This window comes from Sinocyclocheilus anshuiensis, unplaced genomic scaffold, assembly GCF_001515605.1.
Source record: "Sinocyclocheilus anshuiensis isolate Anshui unplaced genomic scaffold, SAMN03320099.WGS_v1.1 scaffold461, whole genome shotgun sequence".
In the NCBI taxonomy this organism is placed as follows: Eukaryota; Metazoa; Chordata; class Actinopteri; order Cypriniformes; family Cyprinidae; genus Sinocyclocheilus; species Sinocyclocheilus anshuiensis.
The window spans coordinates 201,229-215,636 of NW_015541005.1; the positions used below are offsets into that span (position 1 = coordinate 201,229).

General features: G+C 38.8%; 1 protein-coding gene across 1 annotated transcript in view; it reads right to left on the bottom strand.

Annotated features, from left to right (window-relative positions):
- Positions 1-14,408, bottom strand: part of LOC107690236 (voltage-dependent T-type calcium channel subunit alpha-1I-like) — a 124,831-nt gene that overhangs the window by 1,436 nt on the left and 108,987 nt on the right. The window contains exons 31-34 of the mRNA XM_016488491.1: positions 4,982-5,128; positions 4,189-4,326; positions 2,374-2,542; positions 540-775 (exon numbers count right to left, since the gene is read on the bottom strand). Of these exons, the coding sequence (XP_016343977.1) occupies positions 540-775; positions 2,374-2,542; positions 4,189-4,326; positions 4,982-5,128 (690 nt within the window). The remainder of the gene's footprint in view (positions 1-539; positions 776-2,373; positions 2,543-4,188; positions 4,327-4,981; positions 5,129-14,408) is intronic.

Genomic DNA, 14,408 nt, shown 5'->3' on the forward strand with positions numbered 1-14,408 from the left:
CGTGTAGGAGTTTTTTGCCGCATTTTGTGACAGGATACACGGCAGTGGTCAACCGTTTGACGGCAAACAAAAAATTAAATGAAAACAGCTTTCTCCAACCAGTCCTTACTTCGTATTCTCATCCAGTACCTCCGAGTTTGTAGTGGCGGCATGAATGAAACGTTGCCGAATGAAAGGGTAGCCTGTTTCTGGAGAATTTGTATCCGCCGTCGTCTGTTTGCATGTATTGCATGACAATAACTGCACTTGAAGCTTTCATAAAATTAAAAATGAAACACCCAAAACTGTACATGGTACCATAACGAAGACGAACTACGTCGGATGGCGTCACATGGGGGCGTAAAACGTGTGCCATTAATCGATCTATGTACTATAACATGTAAAACGAGAACATGAAAGGAATATTCTAAAAGCAACTCTAGAATAAGGTAAATAAGTTAAACTATTTAGAATAAGGTAAACAATTCGATTACTGATGTCCATGTAAAAGTATTGAGTGACCCGCCATGCATAAGTTGTACATGTGTGTAAGATCAAACCTGTGTGGTGAGCAGCCTGGTGTTTGCTCCAGGAGAGCGTAGAGACGCCCATGAGGCTGGGGAAGTTAGCCGAAGCCCTCTTGGTTTGTGTCCCGGTCGGCCTCTCGGAGGTGCGGGGAGGGCCGCTGCAGCTGGGTGGAAGAATTCAGCAGGGAGATGGATGGGAGTGGTAGAGCGGCTCGAAGCTCCAGAAACCCCTGGGTGCTCCTGATTACTGCTGCTACAGGGAACTCCACCTGCACACAAATTCAGTTACTGAATTTAAACTGAGGTAGCAAACAGGATGCATATTTGAGTTTGAACGTAAGGAAGTAGAATAACACTCTAACAATGTTGGTAACAAAAGCTGTAGGCAACATGTTTAGATCATCAAGTATTTGTTTAAAAACCTGTCCAAATGTTGTCCAAACTTTCAAAAATTAGTCACACTGAACAATGTTTTGAAAGTTCCCAGCATGCATTGCAGCTTGAAATAATTATGCGGTAACTATTATTAAAAAATGCCACTGGCTTTGTCACGAATCCGGTCCATGAACTTCCGTCTGCTAGCCATCAGAGGTCACCCTTTCCATTTTCATTGACTCTCGCACTACACACTGTTACATGTCACCCCGGACTACATATCCCATCATTCATTGCACTGATTGCACACAGCACTGATTGCACACAGCTGTTTCATATCACTCACTCACTATATAACACACACTCAAACTACCATCCGGCCAAGGAGGCCATCTACGAACTCGCTACCTGTCCTGTCACTGCTATGAAGGCCGTCTGTGAACTCTCTGCCTGTCCTGTTCCGGCCATGGAGGCTGCCTATGAACTCTCTGCCTGTCCTGTCACGGCTATGGAGGCCGTCTGTGAATCCTCGTCCCGTCCTATCACGGCTATGGAGGCCGTTTGCAAACTCTCTGCTCATCCTGTCCCAGCTATAGAGGCCGTTTGCGAACTCTCTGCTCATGCAGATGGATCCACACGTCTCACGTCTCGTCAGCCACGTTACAGGCTTAATATAAATATATATTTAGTATATATATTTCAAATTTAATAGAATTTAAAATCTGGCTTAATTTATGCTGATGTCACTATTGGCACTGTTAGTTAGCTGTCACATGGTTCAGAGTTCATATTTTCACTGAATTAATTTAATTTGTTGACGTTTGTGAGATGTGTGTAATATGTTTGCCTCTAGCTTTAAGAGGCAAATAATGCCTGGTCATGTCAATATAATGATGAAACAACAAGGTTTGTAGCTCACTGCATTGATAAATGCTAAACAGTCTTTTCAAAGTTTTCAGTTGTTAGCTGTTACATTGCCTTTTTTAAATTAGGTCAACTGTTTTTGTAGTGTTCAATTCAAATTATTAAAGGGATAGTTCACCCAAAAATGAAAATTCTGTCATTAATTACTCACTCTCATGTCATTCAAACCCGTGAGACCTTTGTTCATCTTCGGAAAACAAATGAAGATATTTTTGATGAAATCCGAGAGCTTTCTGAGGTAGTAAGGACATCGTTAAAACAGTCCATGTGACATCAGTGGTTCAACCGTAATTTTATGAAGCTTTTATTAATTTGTGTTCCAAAGATGAACGAAGGGTTTGAAATGACATGAGGGTGAGTAATTAATGACAGAATTTTCATTTTTCGAATTTAATGTAATAGGTTGCCTTTTTGAAGTTAGGTCAACAGTTCTAGTGTTAAATTCAAATTCAAAATCTTATTTGGAAAGTGAGACAATTTTTCTATTCTGAACTTTGCACAACTAATGTGCACAATGCCTTTCTGGCTTTGTTCTCCAGTATCATTCCTGTAGGATGTGCCGCATTACCTATGCTGTGATGAGCATGTGTGTTGTGATGTGGACTTTGAGAACCGCCTCCATTCACTGCTGCCCCATCCTCTGTCCCAGAGCTGTGAACCCGAGAGGCTCGCCGTAACCTGCTGTGACCTCTCCCTCCAGGTTCTTCAGTGTTTAGGCACTCATCACAACCCCTTTCCTGAGCAGAAATATTAGCAAGAGCTTTCAGGATCCTGGGGAGACTTTCAGGTCTCTTAAACGCTAACATCTTACTTTCTTGGTAAACTAAACACTTTTAGGCTCCCTGCATTCAGGGCTTCCCTCGATAACAGTAAAAGAGATTAAGGAACGATTAAGCTCTGCTAGATAATCTGAGCCATCTGCCTCACATACTGTCCTTTATGGGGTTTCTCTAACAAATAGCTAGAGATGTTTATGTCTGCTGAAGAATTACACTGGTTGAGCAGCGGAGCTACATGCCCCATGAGACTGCAGGATTTAGACTAACAGCTTATAGTTATTTGATTTCTTCAGTCTAATTAGTGTGAGTCTGTGGTCATTCTCACTGATTATATATAATTAAAGGATCATTGTTTGGATATAAGGGATTACAGCAGTTTATACATCAGATAGAGGTAAATCATTTCCAGGGGGGCAGAGTTTTCATCTGTTACTGAACATAAGCCACTATTAAGGGCATGAAAAAATTACATCAAAACTATATCAACTTCAAATGCTATCTCTTAACAACACCCAAATAATTCAACATTTATAATGTTACAAAAGATTTCTGTTTCATATAAATTATGTCCTTTGAACTTTCTGTATATCAAAGAATCCTAAAACTATCATGGTTTCCACAAAAACATTAAGCTGCAGTGTTTTAAACTCTGATAATAATAAGAATTCAGGGTAACACTTTCTATGAAGCCCGTATTTATAATACATTATAAAGGTATTCTTAAGGCATTATAATGAATGCATAATGCATTATAAAAAACCTTATAATATGTTTTATCATCTCATGAATGTTCATAAGAACAGTTTTAATATATTATAATATTTACTTATTTGTGGTTAGAGCTTTTAAGAGAATGATGATTTATAACAATGAACACGTTGCATCCACTTTTACAATGGATTATATTTCTCATAGTTATAATGTATTATAAGTTTCATATCTTGCCATTTTTCTTATGCTACTTTACTTAAAGCGGTCAAAGACCACTTAGAAGTAGTAATAATAATAATAATAATAATAAAAATATCTCTCAAACAGCCATCAAATCAGATATCAGATCAGATGAATGTGTAATATGACACATTTGCTTTGAACAATTTTTATTGTAATATCAGTTTGATTATTTTGATGGTACCCTTTAAACAGCTGTTGAAGCTTTGCCATCACAGTAATAAATTACATTTTAAAATATATTAAAATAGAAAACAGTTATTTTAAACTGCAATACTATTTCACAATATTACTGTTACATAAAATAAATGTAGCTTTGGTGAGCGACTTCTTTCAAAAACATTAAAAAAACTTTCTGACCCCAGATGTTTAAATGGTAGTGTGTATAATTCAAAAAGAGTGTTGTTGATTATTTCTAATTTACTTAGACAAAACAGTACAGCATTTTAATATTAGCTATTTATTAGTCATTGGCCATAGCATGAAAGTAATTATCAACAATCATCAATAATAAATACAGATATTAGCAAGAATCCTGAAGAGTGCATATACCTTTAAACAGATTTTCAAACATTTCAAAGTGTAGATACTAAGATAATTGTAGGGGTGAAGCATTCAAAATGACAAAATCATTTTTCTGAGAGAAAGTTCACCTTGCCCTCTTTGACAGCCATCTGGTACATGCTCTGCTCGTCCAGGCTGAGGTCATCAGGCAGCGCTGGTGAGGATGACTTATCTGAGAGCTGCTCCGACCTCAGAGACGCCTGCTCCAGTTCAGCCATGTGGATCTGCTGTGGGCAAGAATTTATAGCAATGAGAATTGAGAGGGTTTTTAATCATTAAAATCCTTCCCCACTATTTGGATTTCTGCAGACTTTTACTATATGCCAGTCTAACAGCTTTGTGGAGTTTGCAGAGTGCTGAAATGAGTTTGAGTGATAAAACTGTGAACAGAGACTTTGGATTGTTGTGGACAGCATGGTTTATGTCTGACAACGTGATGATGACTTTCCAAAGAAGAAATCTGGGTAATTCGTTTGGGTAAGAGACGTTTAGAGTCAAATAGAGTGAGTGGGAGAGAAGAGCTTGCAAATCAGAGATGTATGGAGAGCAGAGACAGGGGAGTGGAAACAGACTGATGGACTGACATTGTTGGCAGCCTGGCAGAATGGCGGGATGACAGGTGAGGAGGTTATGGCTTGAATTAATTCTTTGCTAGAACTACCCCTGTCCTGTCCGTCACTGTGATGGGACATAAGCATTGAGAGATTTTGTGTGTGTACATTAAATAATGTGCTATAGTACAATAACATCAGTCTATCTATCTATCTATCTATCTAAAGTCATTCTCTATTTATTTGTGATGATTTAGATGTAGGTTAGTTTTTAAGATTAGACTTCTTAAACTCGAGTGCATTAGCAAACACTGACACAGCTCCAGTGTACCTCTTGCGGATGAGTCCTGCAGTCCTTGCAGACGGGTGGGGAGGAGTAATGATGGAAGACGGAGCCAGAGAGGTTGTCAATCATCAGCATCTCCCCTTCAAACGAATCTTTGATAAGCAGAGATACACTGTCCAGCCACAAGTTCTCCTGGGATACAAACACATATCACCAGAGTTAATAACACACAGTTATTAACAATAACTCACTAAAGTAAGTGCAGGGCCAACGACTGGGGATCTGGGAACACTTTTCCAAAATCTATGATGAGGGAGCAGACTAAGTCTGAGTAGTTGGGAACATTCATTTGGATGAATTGAAGTATATCTTATAGGGATGCAACATTATAATTAAATATAAATAACAACAATATAACTAAAATTTAATCCTTATTTGTATATAAATAAATCCTGTAATATTGGCCAATATAACCATTCTGGTGCAATATACTGTGCATCCATGATTGCATTGCATTGACTTTGTAATGGTCCTTGCACTAGAAAATAGAACATCATACCCACCTGTGTGCTCTCTCTCTCTCTCACACACACACACACACACACACACACACACACACACACACACATTAATGAGAGGGTAGGGTCAGAGAAAGGGTCTCCTTCACTGTCACAGGACTGGTCTTAATGACGGCGTTTGAGAGGAGCCTTACAGCAGCAGAGCTTCAAAGAGCAGCTGTGCAGAGGGCTAAACCTGCACACACACGTTTCACAGTCACACACTCCACACACACTGTATCCGCTCAGCAAAATCCTTTGTGGAAAAAATTTAAAGCGATAAAAGTTCGAAAACACGTCTGAGGCACCTCAAAAGTTTCTGAAATTTGGCTCATCTCGAGGGCTCTGAACACGTAAACAAAAACCTTTCGCCCGAATCAATCAACGTCTATTTTAGCTTCCCTCATAAATGCCACATCACTCAATGCTAATATCAAGATGAAGTAAATGTGGTGCAAGTACGATTTCAGAACAATCTTCTGAGAGAAGGAATAAAGATCTGACCATTCAATATTCAGTTACCCAACAGAGCAATTTAGGAGGCAGTCAAGTGAAGAATCAATCTAACACAATCAAAATGTAGCGTTGTCTAATAGCAGTCATTTATTTCTCCAGGTAATTGTGCTCTTTGCGTCACTGCCAAACGCTTTTGATTTCCTACACCAATAAACAATTAAGTTGAAATGACTAATTTGAGTTAAATGAAAATTGATCAGGCTGGCCTGCCTGCTAATTCGAAGTGCACTTGGTTATTAGCAAGCAACCTCTCATGTACAATAAACAGGACTAACAAAAGAGCTCTTACAAACACCAGCAAACCTCAGCACTTCTAATGAGAGTTTGACGGCAGGACTTCACACTTAAGGCCTGACACCAACTCACAGGCTGCTATTATACCCTGAAGATCAGCACCTAGCAGTGGCCAGTGTTACAGGATCACATACACCTCTGTAGTCCAGAGGTTTAAGTAACCAATTTATGGTTCCAGCCATGACCCACAGAGATAATGGCCCGCTTGGGTCTGGTTGCGGCCAATGCACAGGGCGATACGGTCACGGCCTGTAGTGCGAGAACAATCATTTTCAATATGGCTCTGATCACGAGTGCCACATTTATGGGTGTTAGAGTCTCACCTGCGCCGGCGTGGGTCATAATTTGTATCAGCCGGATGGAGCGGGGAAATGCTGTATAATTGGCAGGGATGTAGTTTTAGTGACATTTCAACATATGGTAGTATCAGTGTCTCAGCATATGGCTACCTCAGCGCTCCTCAAATCGCAGGTCTCCATAAATCGAAGCGCAAGAGCGTGTACACCTCCAAACCATCTCATTTAATAAGCTTTCTGGCGGCTTCCCGGTGGCAAATCACTCAAAACATGGCGCGAACAGGTGTGAATTCAAGGAAAAGCAGCATCTGCCGGTTTTGCACTTTTCTGAAGGTTGTGTTTTACAGGTAGATGAATCAACCGGAGATGGTCGTGAACTCGATACAAGGCGATACAAGGCACAGTCTGACTCTAGTCTGTTCGGCGCTTTCTCCTCTGCTGACTATAACTGCGGTTTTGCACAATGCTGATCATGAGGAAAATGATGTGTTACTGGGGACCTAATCAGTACATGCTGTTTCCTCCCAGACCGACACATTAACGCAGACTGAGTCTCATTCACTAGCTGTGCGTATGTGCGTAAAAACTGTGTAGCACGTTCTATCTATCCATCCATTCTTTTTATGTTTTTGAAAGAGGTCTCTTATGCTTACTAAGGCTGTATTTATCTGATACTTCAAAAATACAGTAATATAGTAATATTGTGAAATATTATAACAATTCAAGATACCTATTTTCTATCTGAAAATACTTTAAAATGTAATTTATTTCTGTGACCTTTTTTTCAGAATTCTTTTATAAAGTTAAAAAAAGAACAGCATTTATTTCAAATATTTTTTTTGCGACAATGCAAAAGTCTTTTTTTATTTATCTATCGCCTAAATTCCTTCAAACTTAAAGGCTTTTAAAACTTTTTTTTAAGTCTTTGTCAAGTCAACATTCAAAGTGATTCTTGAGAAACTTTTGCTTTTCTTCGGTTTGAGTTTCTTTGAAGTCAATTCATTTTAATTCTATGTCTTTACGTTCAAATTCAAATCGCAATTCTTCATCCTGTTTCCTCAAATAAATTCTTAATGATACACAACCCTGACACTAAACACATGAAATGGAAATAACAAAATGCATAATGCAACTCAAACCACACATACACAAAAATAACAAGGCATAATGACATACAGACATGCAACTAGCTCTGTTACCCATTTTTCAAGGATACGGTAAAAATCAAATATGCACACTCAACAGCATCATCTGGTCTTACGGGTTTAGAATGACAAGAGGGTGAGTAATTAATGACAGAATTTTCATTTTTGGGGTGAACTAACCCTTTAAGGACGAGAAGAGCTGTTCAGCAGAAATGCTGCAGTCAGTGTGTCAGTGCGCAAGGCACAATTCAGAAGAGATGCCTAGAGTGGGAGGTGACTTCCCACTGCATTTAAAATATGTTCTGTTATAAATACACACTGAACCGTGCTTGAACTCGGGACGTAAACCTCTCTTTCACAATCTGCTGCTCAGTTTTAGCAAGCCTTACCGGTGTAACAAATAACAGTATGTTTGAACTGCCAAATCAGTTGCCAATGCAGCTTATCTTGGATAAATACAGTAAGAACAGCAGAAGATAAGGAACAGTGCAAAATAAATTCAAATATTATTCCAAAATACATAAAAATCTAAAATCATTATTATAAAGTGTAATTAGAGTAAAATAAGATTACAAGAAGTTCAAGTTTAGTAAACATATGGATATATGTGTGTATATATCCATCCGAACACCCAATATAAAAACAGCAGAATTCATTGTGAAATCTCCTGCTGACCATCTGTGAATAAAAAACTTAAGCAAAAATGAAGCTCATTAATGACACATTTGCATTCCTCGTGTCTCTAACCTTCTTCCGTTCTGCTCTCTCTCTCTCTCTCTCTCTGAGGAGATGAAATGCTTTCAGTCTGCTGTCATGGCTTCTGCTTGAAGTCAACCTAGTTTTTCCAATTCCTGTTCTGCTGACTGTCATGCATACCTCTTTCCTGTCTCTGTGTCTGTCTTTGTCTCCTCCTCTCCATCTCTCAGCCCCAAACCTGCAGGTAGTGATAAGGACTGAGTTCACTGCATGGGAAAGCCGCTGCTGTCTAGTCTGTGGTGTTTGTGTGCGCCTTTGTGTATGTGTGTGTTTGTCACTATCGAGCCGAGACCCTGAACAGGTATGGGACATCACTTCCTGCAGGCAGTGATCTGTGTCTTTGGATCTTAGTATTCAAATAAACTAATACCAGCACTGGGGCTAGTTTCAGCACATGCCCGTACTGCGACAGCTGAAGACATGAGACATAAGGGTATCGAAAAAGTCTTTTGAGAGTTTTGGAGACTTATTTGGCGCCATTCACTAGACTAAACTTCTAAGGAGAAAATGTGGAAGAATTTGCTTGAAAGATTACCAACAGCTTCAAAGCAACAGCTATCTGGACGGATGTGGCACTTTCCATGAATATGGTACACCCATATGGTGTCCAATACTGTTTTTCATCAAGCATCAAGCACCCAAACCCTTTTCTCTGACAACAAGTAGATATGTTGGACATGACAAACAGCTAGTTTTATCTATCCTCTCTTGCTATTCAATTTATTGTTATAATTTGTTTTTTAATTAACTAATTTATATACCAAAAGCATACATATTTAGCCATTTTCCACATTTTAAATGTTATATGATATCGGTTCATGACAAAATTCAATTAAAGTTTATTTGTATAGCGCTTTTCACGATACAAATCGTTGCAAAGCAACTTTACAGCAAATTAAGTTTCTACAATATTTAGTGATAGCTTATCAGTGGTGACTGTCAGTTAATGTACATATGGCAGAAATGTACGGAAAAATCAATTAAAGACGTAATCAAACAAATAACAAAAAAGTTATATTTCTTAAAAGTGTCTAGAAATAAAATGTCAGTAAAATAAATAAATAAATAAAGTAAAATGGTGGTAAGGCAAGTAAACATTTTCATTCCATTTTCTAAGTTTTTACAAAATATGTTGATCACAATCGGTCAACAGCTCATCCTTTAAAACTGCAACCAAATGTATTGAAAAAAAGTGAAATAATAAACTTTTCATAAATGATATTAAAATAAAATCTTACTTTAATAATTTAATATTTAGCTAGCTAGTCTCTATATGAAAAATAAATATGTATTTTTTTGTATATTTCTATACAAAGTGACATGTCTGGCTATATTCATTTAATTTAAATTTTTATTTAATTATATTACATTAAAACTGCTTACATGGCAAACTTCATAAAATTATTAGAAAGTAAAACAGCTAATATAATATTTAGTTTGACCTCCTGAGACTGACAATTAAGGTTTTCTGAAGGTTAAGCATTTTCTTTTCACTGACCATTTGTTAAAATAAAATAAAAGAAAAACAATTCTTTAGTGTTTGTATAAAAAACTCCAATTTGTATAAAATAAAAATAAAACCCTGCAATGAATTCAACTCTTCAATTAGCATTCCGTTCCTTTCTCTCTCTGTACTCCTCCTCTTTTTTCCTCTTCTCTCGGCAGTTACATAATCTGCTGCAGAAGCTAAAAATGGACAGGTAAAGACAATTATAGCTCCACAATAGCTGCCTGACAGTGAGTCATCACGGCGTGCGTGTGTGTGTGTGTGTGTGTGTGTGTGTGAGTGAGTGAGTGAGTGTGTGTGTGTGTGTGTGTGTGTGTGTGTGTGTGTGTGTGTGTGTGTGCACCATAACATTTGTCAGTATTCTGTTTTTAGCAATTCAGTCATGCATGTGCGGGACTTTTCTTTCCTGGTGGATCTGGTTCAACAGTTAATCATTTGATCTAGGGATGCACGATATATCGGCGGCCATATCGTTATCGGCCAATAAATGCTATTTTTTATATTATCGTTATCGGTCCGATAACAAAATTAGGTCGATATCTTTAAGCCGATAAATTATGTAGTATTTCCGCTGGTTGAACCACTTCTCGTGCTTGCTGCTGGCCACTAGGGTTTTGATCGTCGCTTCTGTGACGTCGCACAAAGCAGACGCGCGCGTTACAAGAGCTGCTGCTAGAGAGAAGATGTCAGCGGTGTGGGAGTTTTTCGTCGTGAAAAAAGAGGACACCAGACTTGCAATCTGCAACAGCTGCAAATGCGAGGTAATGCGAGGGGGCAGTAGAACAAAAAACTTCAATACTACTAATCTAATAAGCCATATGAAGTTTCGCCATCCCAAAATTTATAAAGATTATCAGACGAAAGTCACTGCTAAACAAACGGCGTTACCCACTACCAATAAGCCAGTACAACAAACACTTGACAATATGAAGAAATTTGACAAGGACAGTGCCAAAGCAAAAGCCATCACATGCAAAGTTATGGAAATGATTGCAATTGATGACCAACCTTTCAGCATTGTTGAGGATTTTGGATTTCGTCGGCTTATCGAATTTATTGAACCGCGCTACTCGCTCCCTAGCCGGCGGCACTTCGCTGACGTTTCGCTCCCCGCTCTATACAATGAAGTGGCAGCTCACATCCACATGCTTTTGGGCAAAAATGTGACAGATATAAGTTTCACTACTGACATATGGAGCTCTGACGTAAGTCCAGTGAGTATGTTGAGCCTTACTGCTCAGTGGATTGAGGAAACTTTGAGATGAGGAGAGTAATTTTGCATGCGCAAGAATGCCCAGGCTCTCACACCGGCGCTGCTATAGCGAGGGCACTCGAGAGCATGTTCGTTCGGTGGAACATAGCTAAAGATATGGTACATGCTGTGCTGCAAGATAATGGCCGCAATATGGTTAAAGCCATCGAAGACTGTGGATTGAACAGTCTTGACTGCATGGCTCATACTCTCCAGTTAGCCGTGCATGACGGAGTTCTGAGCCAGCGCAGCATTTCCGACTGTATGGCGATAGGGAGAAAGATAGTCGGGCACTTCAGAGATCAGTTCAAACTTTTCTGAAGTTAAGGTTTTAAAAAAAATAATATCAGTTGTTCACTGTATGTGTTTGCCTTTTGTTTTTACAATCATGCTCAGAAAAATTAATATGTATATTTATCGGCCTATATATCGGCTATCGGCCTCCAAATATAAAGAGTTATCAGTTATCGGTATCGGCCAAAATTTCCATATCGGTGCATCCCTAATTTGATCCTTAACTTAATAACAAAAGGCGATTAATTGTAGTTTAGCGTGTTTACATATCTAAGAGAGCATTGCAGACTGACATAATGTGTTGCCATGGCGACAGGGTCCAAGCTGGGGCGAGTCCTGAGGCTCCATAATGAAAACGTCTCATTCTGAGGCTTCTCCTTCCCCCTTATTATGCCTCTTTTGTCCTTTTTAGCAGACCCAAATCATACTCTAACTTCATGAGCAAAGGGCACTAACATTTTTCCATGCGTGAAGAATACACAAAGTCATGCTGTATAAGAATAAACATTTTATTTATCTATTGCAAATTTTTATTATTTGATTGGTATTTTGATTATGTAAGTAATGTTGTTCAGTGACTTGGTTGCTTTATTTATGCATCATTTTTTTTGTCAAGGCAATAGCTTTTATTTATATAAAAGAAAGTTGGCCATAGAAATGAATAGTTAATTAATAAAGTTCAGAGATCAGTTCAAACTTTTCTGAAGTTAAGGTTTTAAAAAAAATAATATCAGTTGTTCACTGTATGTGTTTGCCTTTTGTTTTTACAATCATGCTCAGAAAAATTAATATGTATATTTATCGGCCTATATATCGGCTATCGGCCTCCAAATATAAAGAGTTATCAGTTATCGGTATCGGCCAAAATTTCCATATCGGTGCATCCCTAATTTGATCCTTAACTTAATAACAAAAGGCGATTAATTGTAGTTTAGCGTGTTTACATATCTAAGAGAGCATTGCAGACTGACATAATGTGTTGCCATGGCGACAGGGCCCAAGCTGGGGCGAGTCCTGAGGCTCCATAATGAAAACGTCTCATTCTGAGGCTTCTCCTTCCCCCTTATTATGCCTCTTTTGTCCTTTTTAGCAGACCCAAATCATACTCTAACTTCATGAGCAAAGGGCACTAACATTTTTCCATGCGTGAAGAAAATGATTGCTACAAAACACTACAGTACACACGCATACAAAACTTTCAGAAATGCTGCAAAAGTTTGGTCACTTGACCATATATATATATATATATATATATATATATATATAGTGTCCATTATATTCAGTTTGTGCATGTCAAAGAGGCAGGTAAAATGAAAGGAATATTTTTTAAAGCAAATTTATCCAAGTCTCTTGTGCTCACCAAGGCTGTGTTTACTTAATCTGTATACAGTAAAATACATTAAAAATAGTAGTATTATGAAATATTGTTACAATTGATTTGATTGTTATTACAAACTAGGTGTTATTATAATTTATGTGAAGGCAAATTACTCTAGTCTTCAGTGTCACATGGTCCTTCAGAAATCATTCTAATATGCTGATTTGTTGCTCAAGAAACATTTCCTATTATCAATCTTGAAAAAAGTTGTGTTGCTTAATTTTTTAAAACAGAATCCTTGTGTTATTTCAAATAGATAAATAAATAAATAAATAAATAAATAAGCAGGGATGCATTAAATTGATCAAAAGGGAGAGTAAAGACTTTTACATTGTTATATAAAATGTAGACCCCTATTAAATGTATATAAATAAAATGTAGACCCCTATTAATATTTTGAATTTACATTTTGGGATTGAATTTACAGCATAACTATAACCATATTGTGATATTGGATATACCATAAATGTGATTTAAACTCACTCCTTGCTACAGCCATTCATGCATGAATACATCCAACCAAATCACATATTCAACAATTCATTCCTCCATTAACAATCAGTCAATCTATCTATCTATCTATCCCATTATCACTCCAATTATCAATCACATCTACAGTATCCATCATTAATGTGGCCATCCATTCAGTCAAACCTTTTCTTAATCAATACATTCCTCCATCTACAATCTATCCGTGCATATCTACAATCCATCCATCATTCATTAGTCATCAACACAGTGACAATCTATCTGTTACGGTCGTGTCCCAGGAAGGCAGACGAAGGCAAAGGGGTAATTCAAATAAACTGATTTAATAAATGTGAACAGCAAAAACACAAGAGACACACCACGAAACTTCAAGTAGAACGGACAAAGGCTAAGGGGAGAACTGAGAGTATTTATAGGGGAGCAAATGAAAGAACTAATGAGTTAATGAAACACAGGTGAATGAAATGACAATTAGGAGCCAACGTAAAACTAGGTCACAGGGGAACAGATAAACTGAAAACACAATGAAAACAGAACAAAACTAAACATAACCCTAACATTACTCCCCACTCCCGGAAGGCGCGTCCTGCGCCGTAACAGTACCACCGGGGAGGTGGGGCGGGCGCCCTGGAGGCAGGTGCAGGACTGGAACAGGATGGATACAAGGAGAGCCTCCAGGGCGGATCAGGGAGCTCCGGGAGCCATGGCGGAGCAGGCAGTTCAGGTCGCCATGGCGGAGCCGGCAGTTCAGGTCGCCATGGCGGATCAGGGGCCTCGGGAGGCCATGGCGGAACAGGGGACCCGGGAGGCCATGGCGGATCAGGGGCCCCGGGAGGCCATGGCGGAGCAGGGGACCCGGGAGGCCATGGCGGAGCAGGGGCCCCGGGAGGCCATGATGGAGCAGGGGACCCGGGAGGCCATGGTGGATCCTCCGTGGCCTTGGCTGGCTCGGCCATGGGTATATGCCCCCCCCCCAAATTTTCTTGGG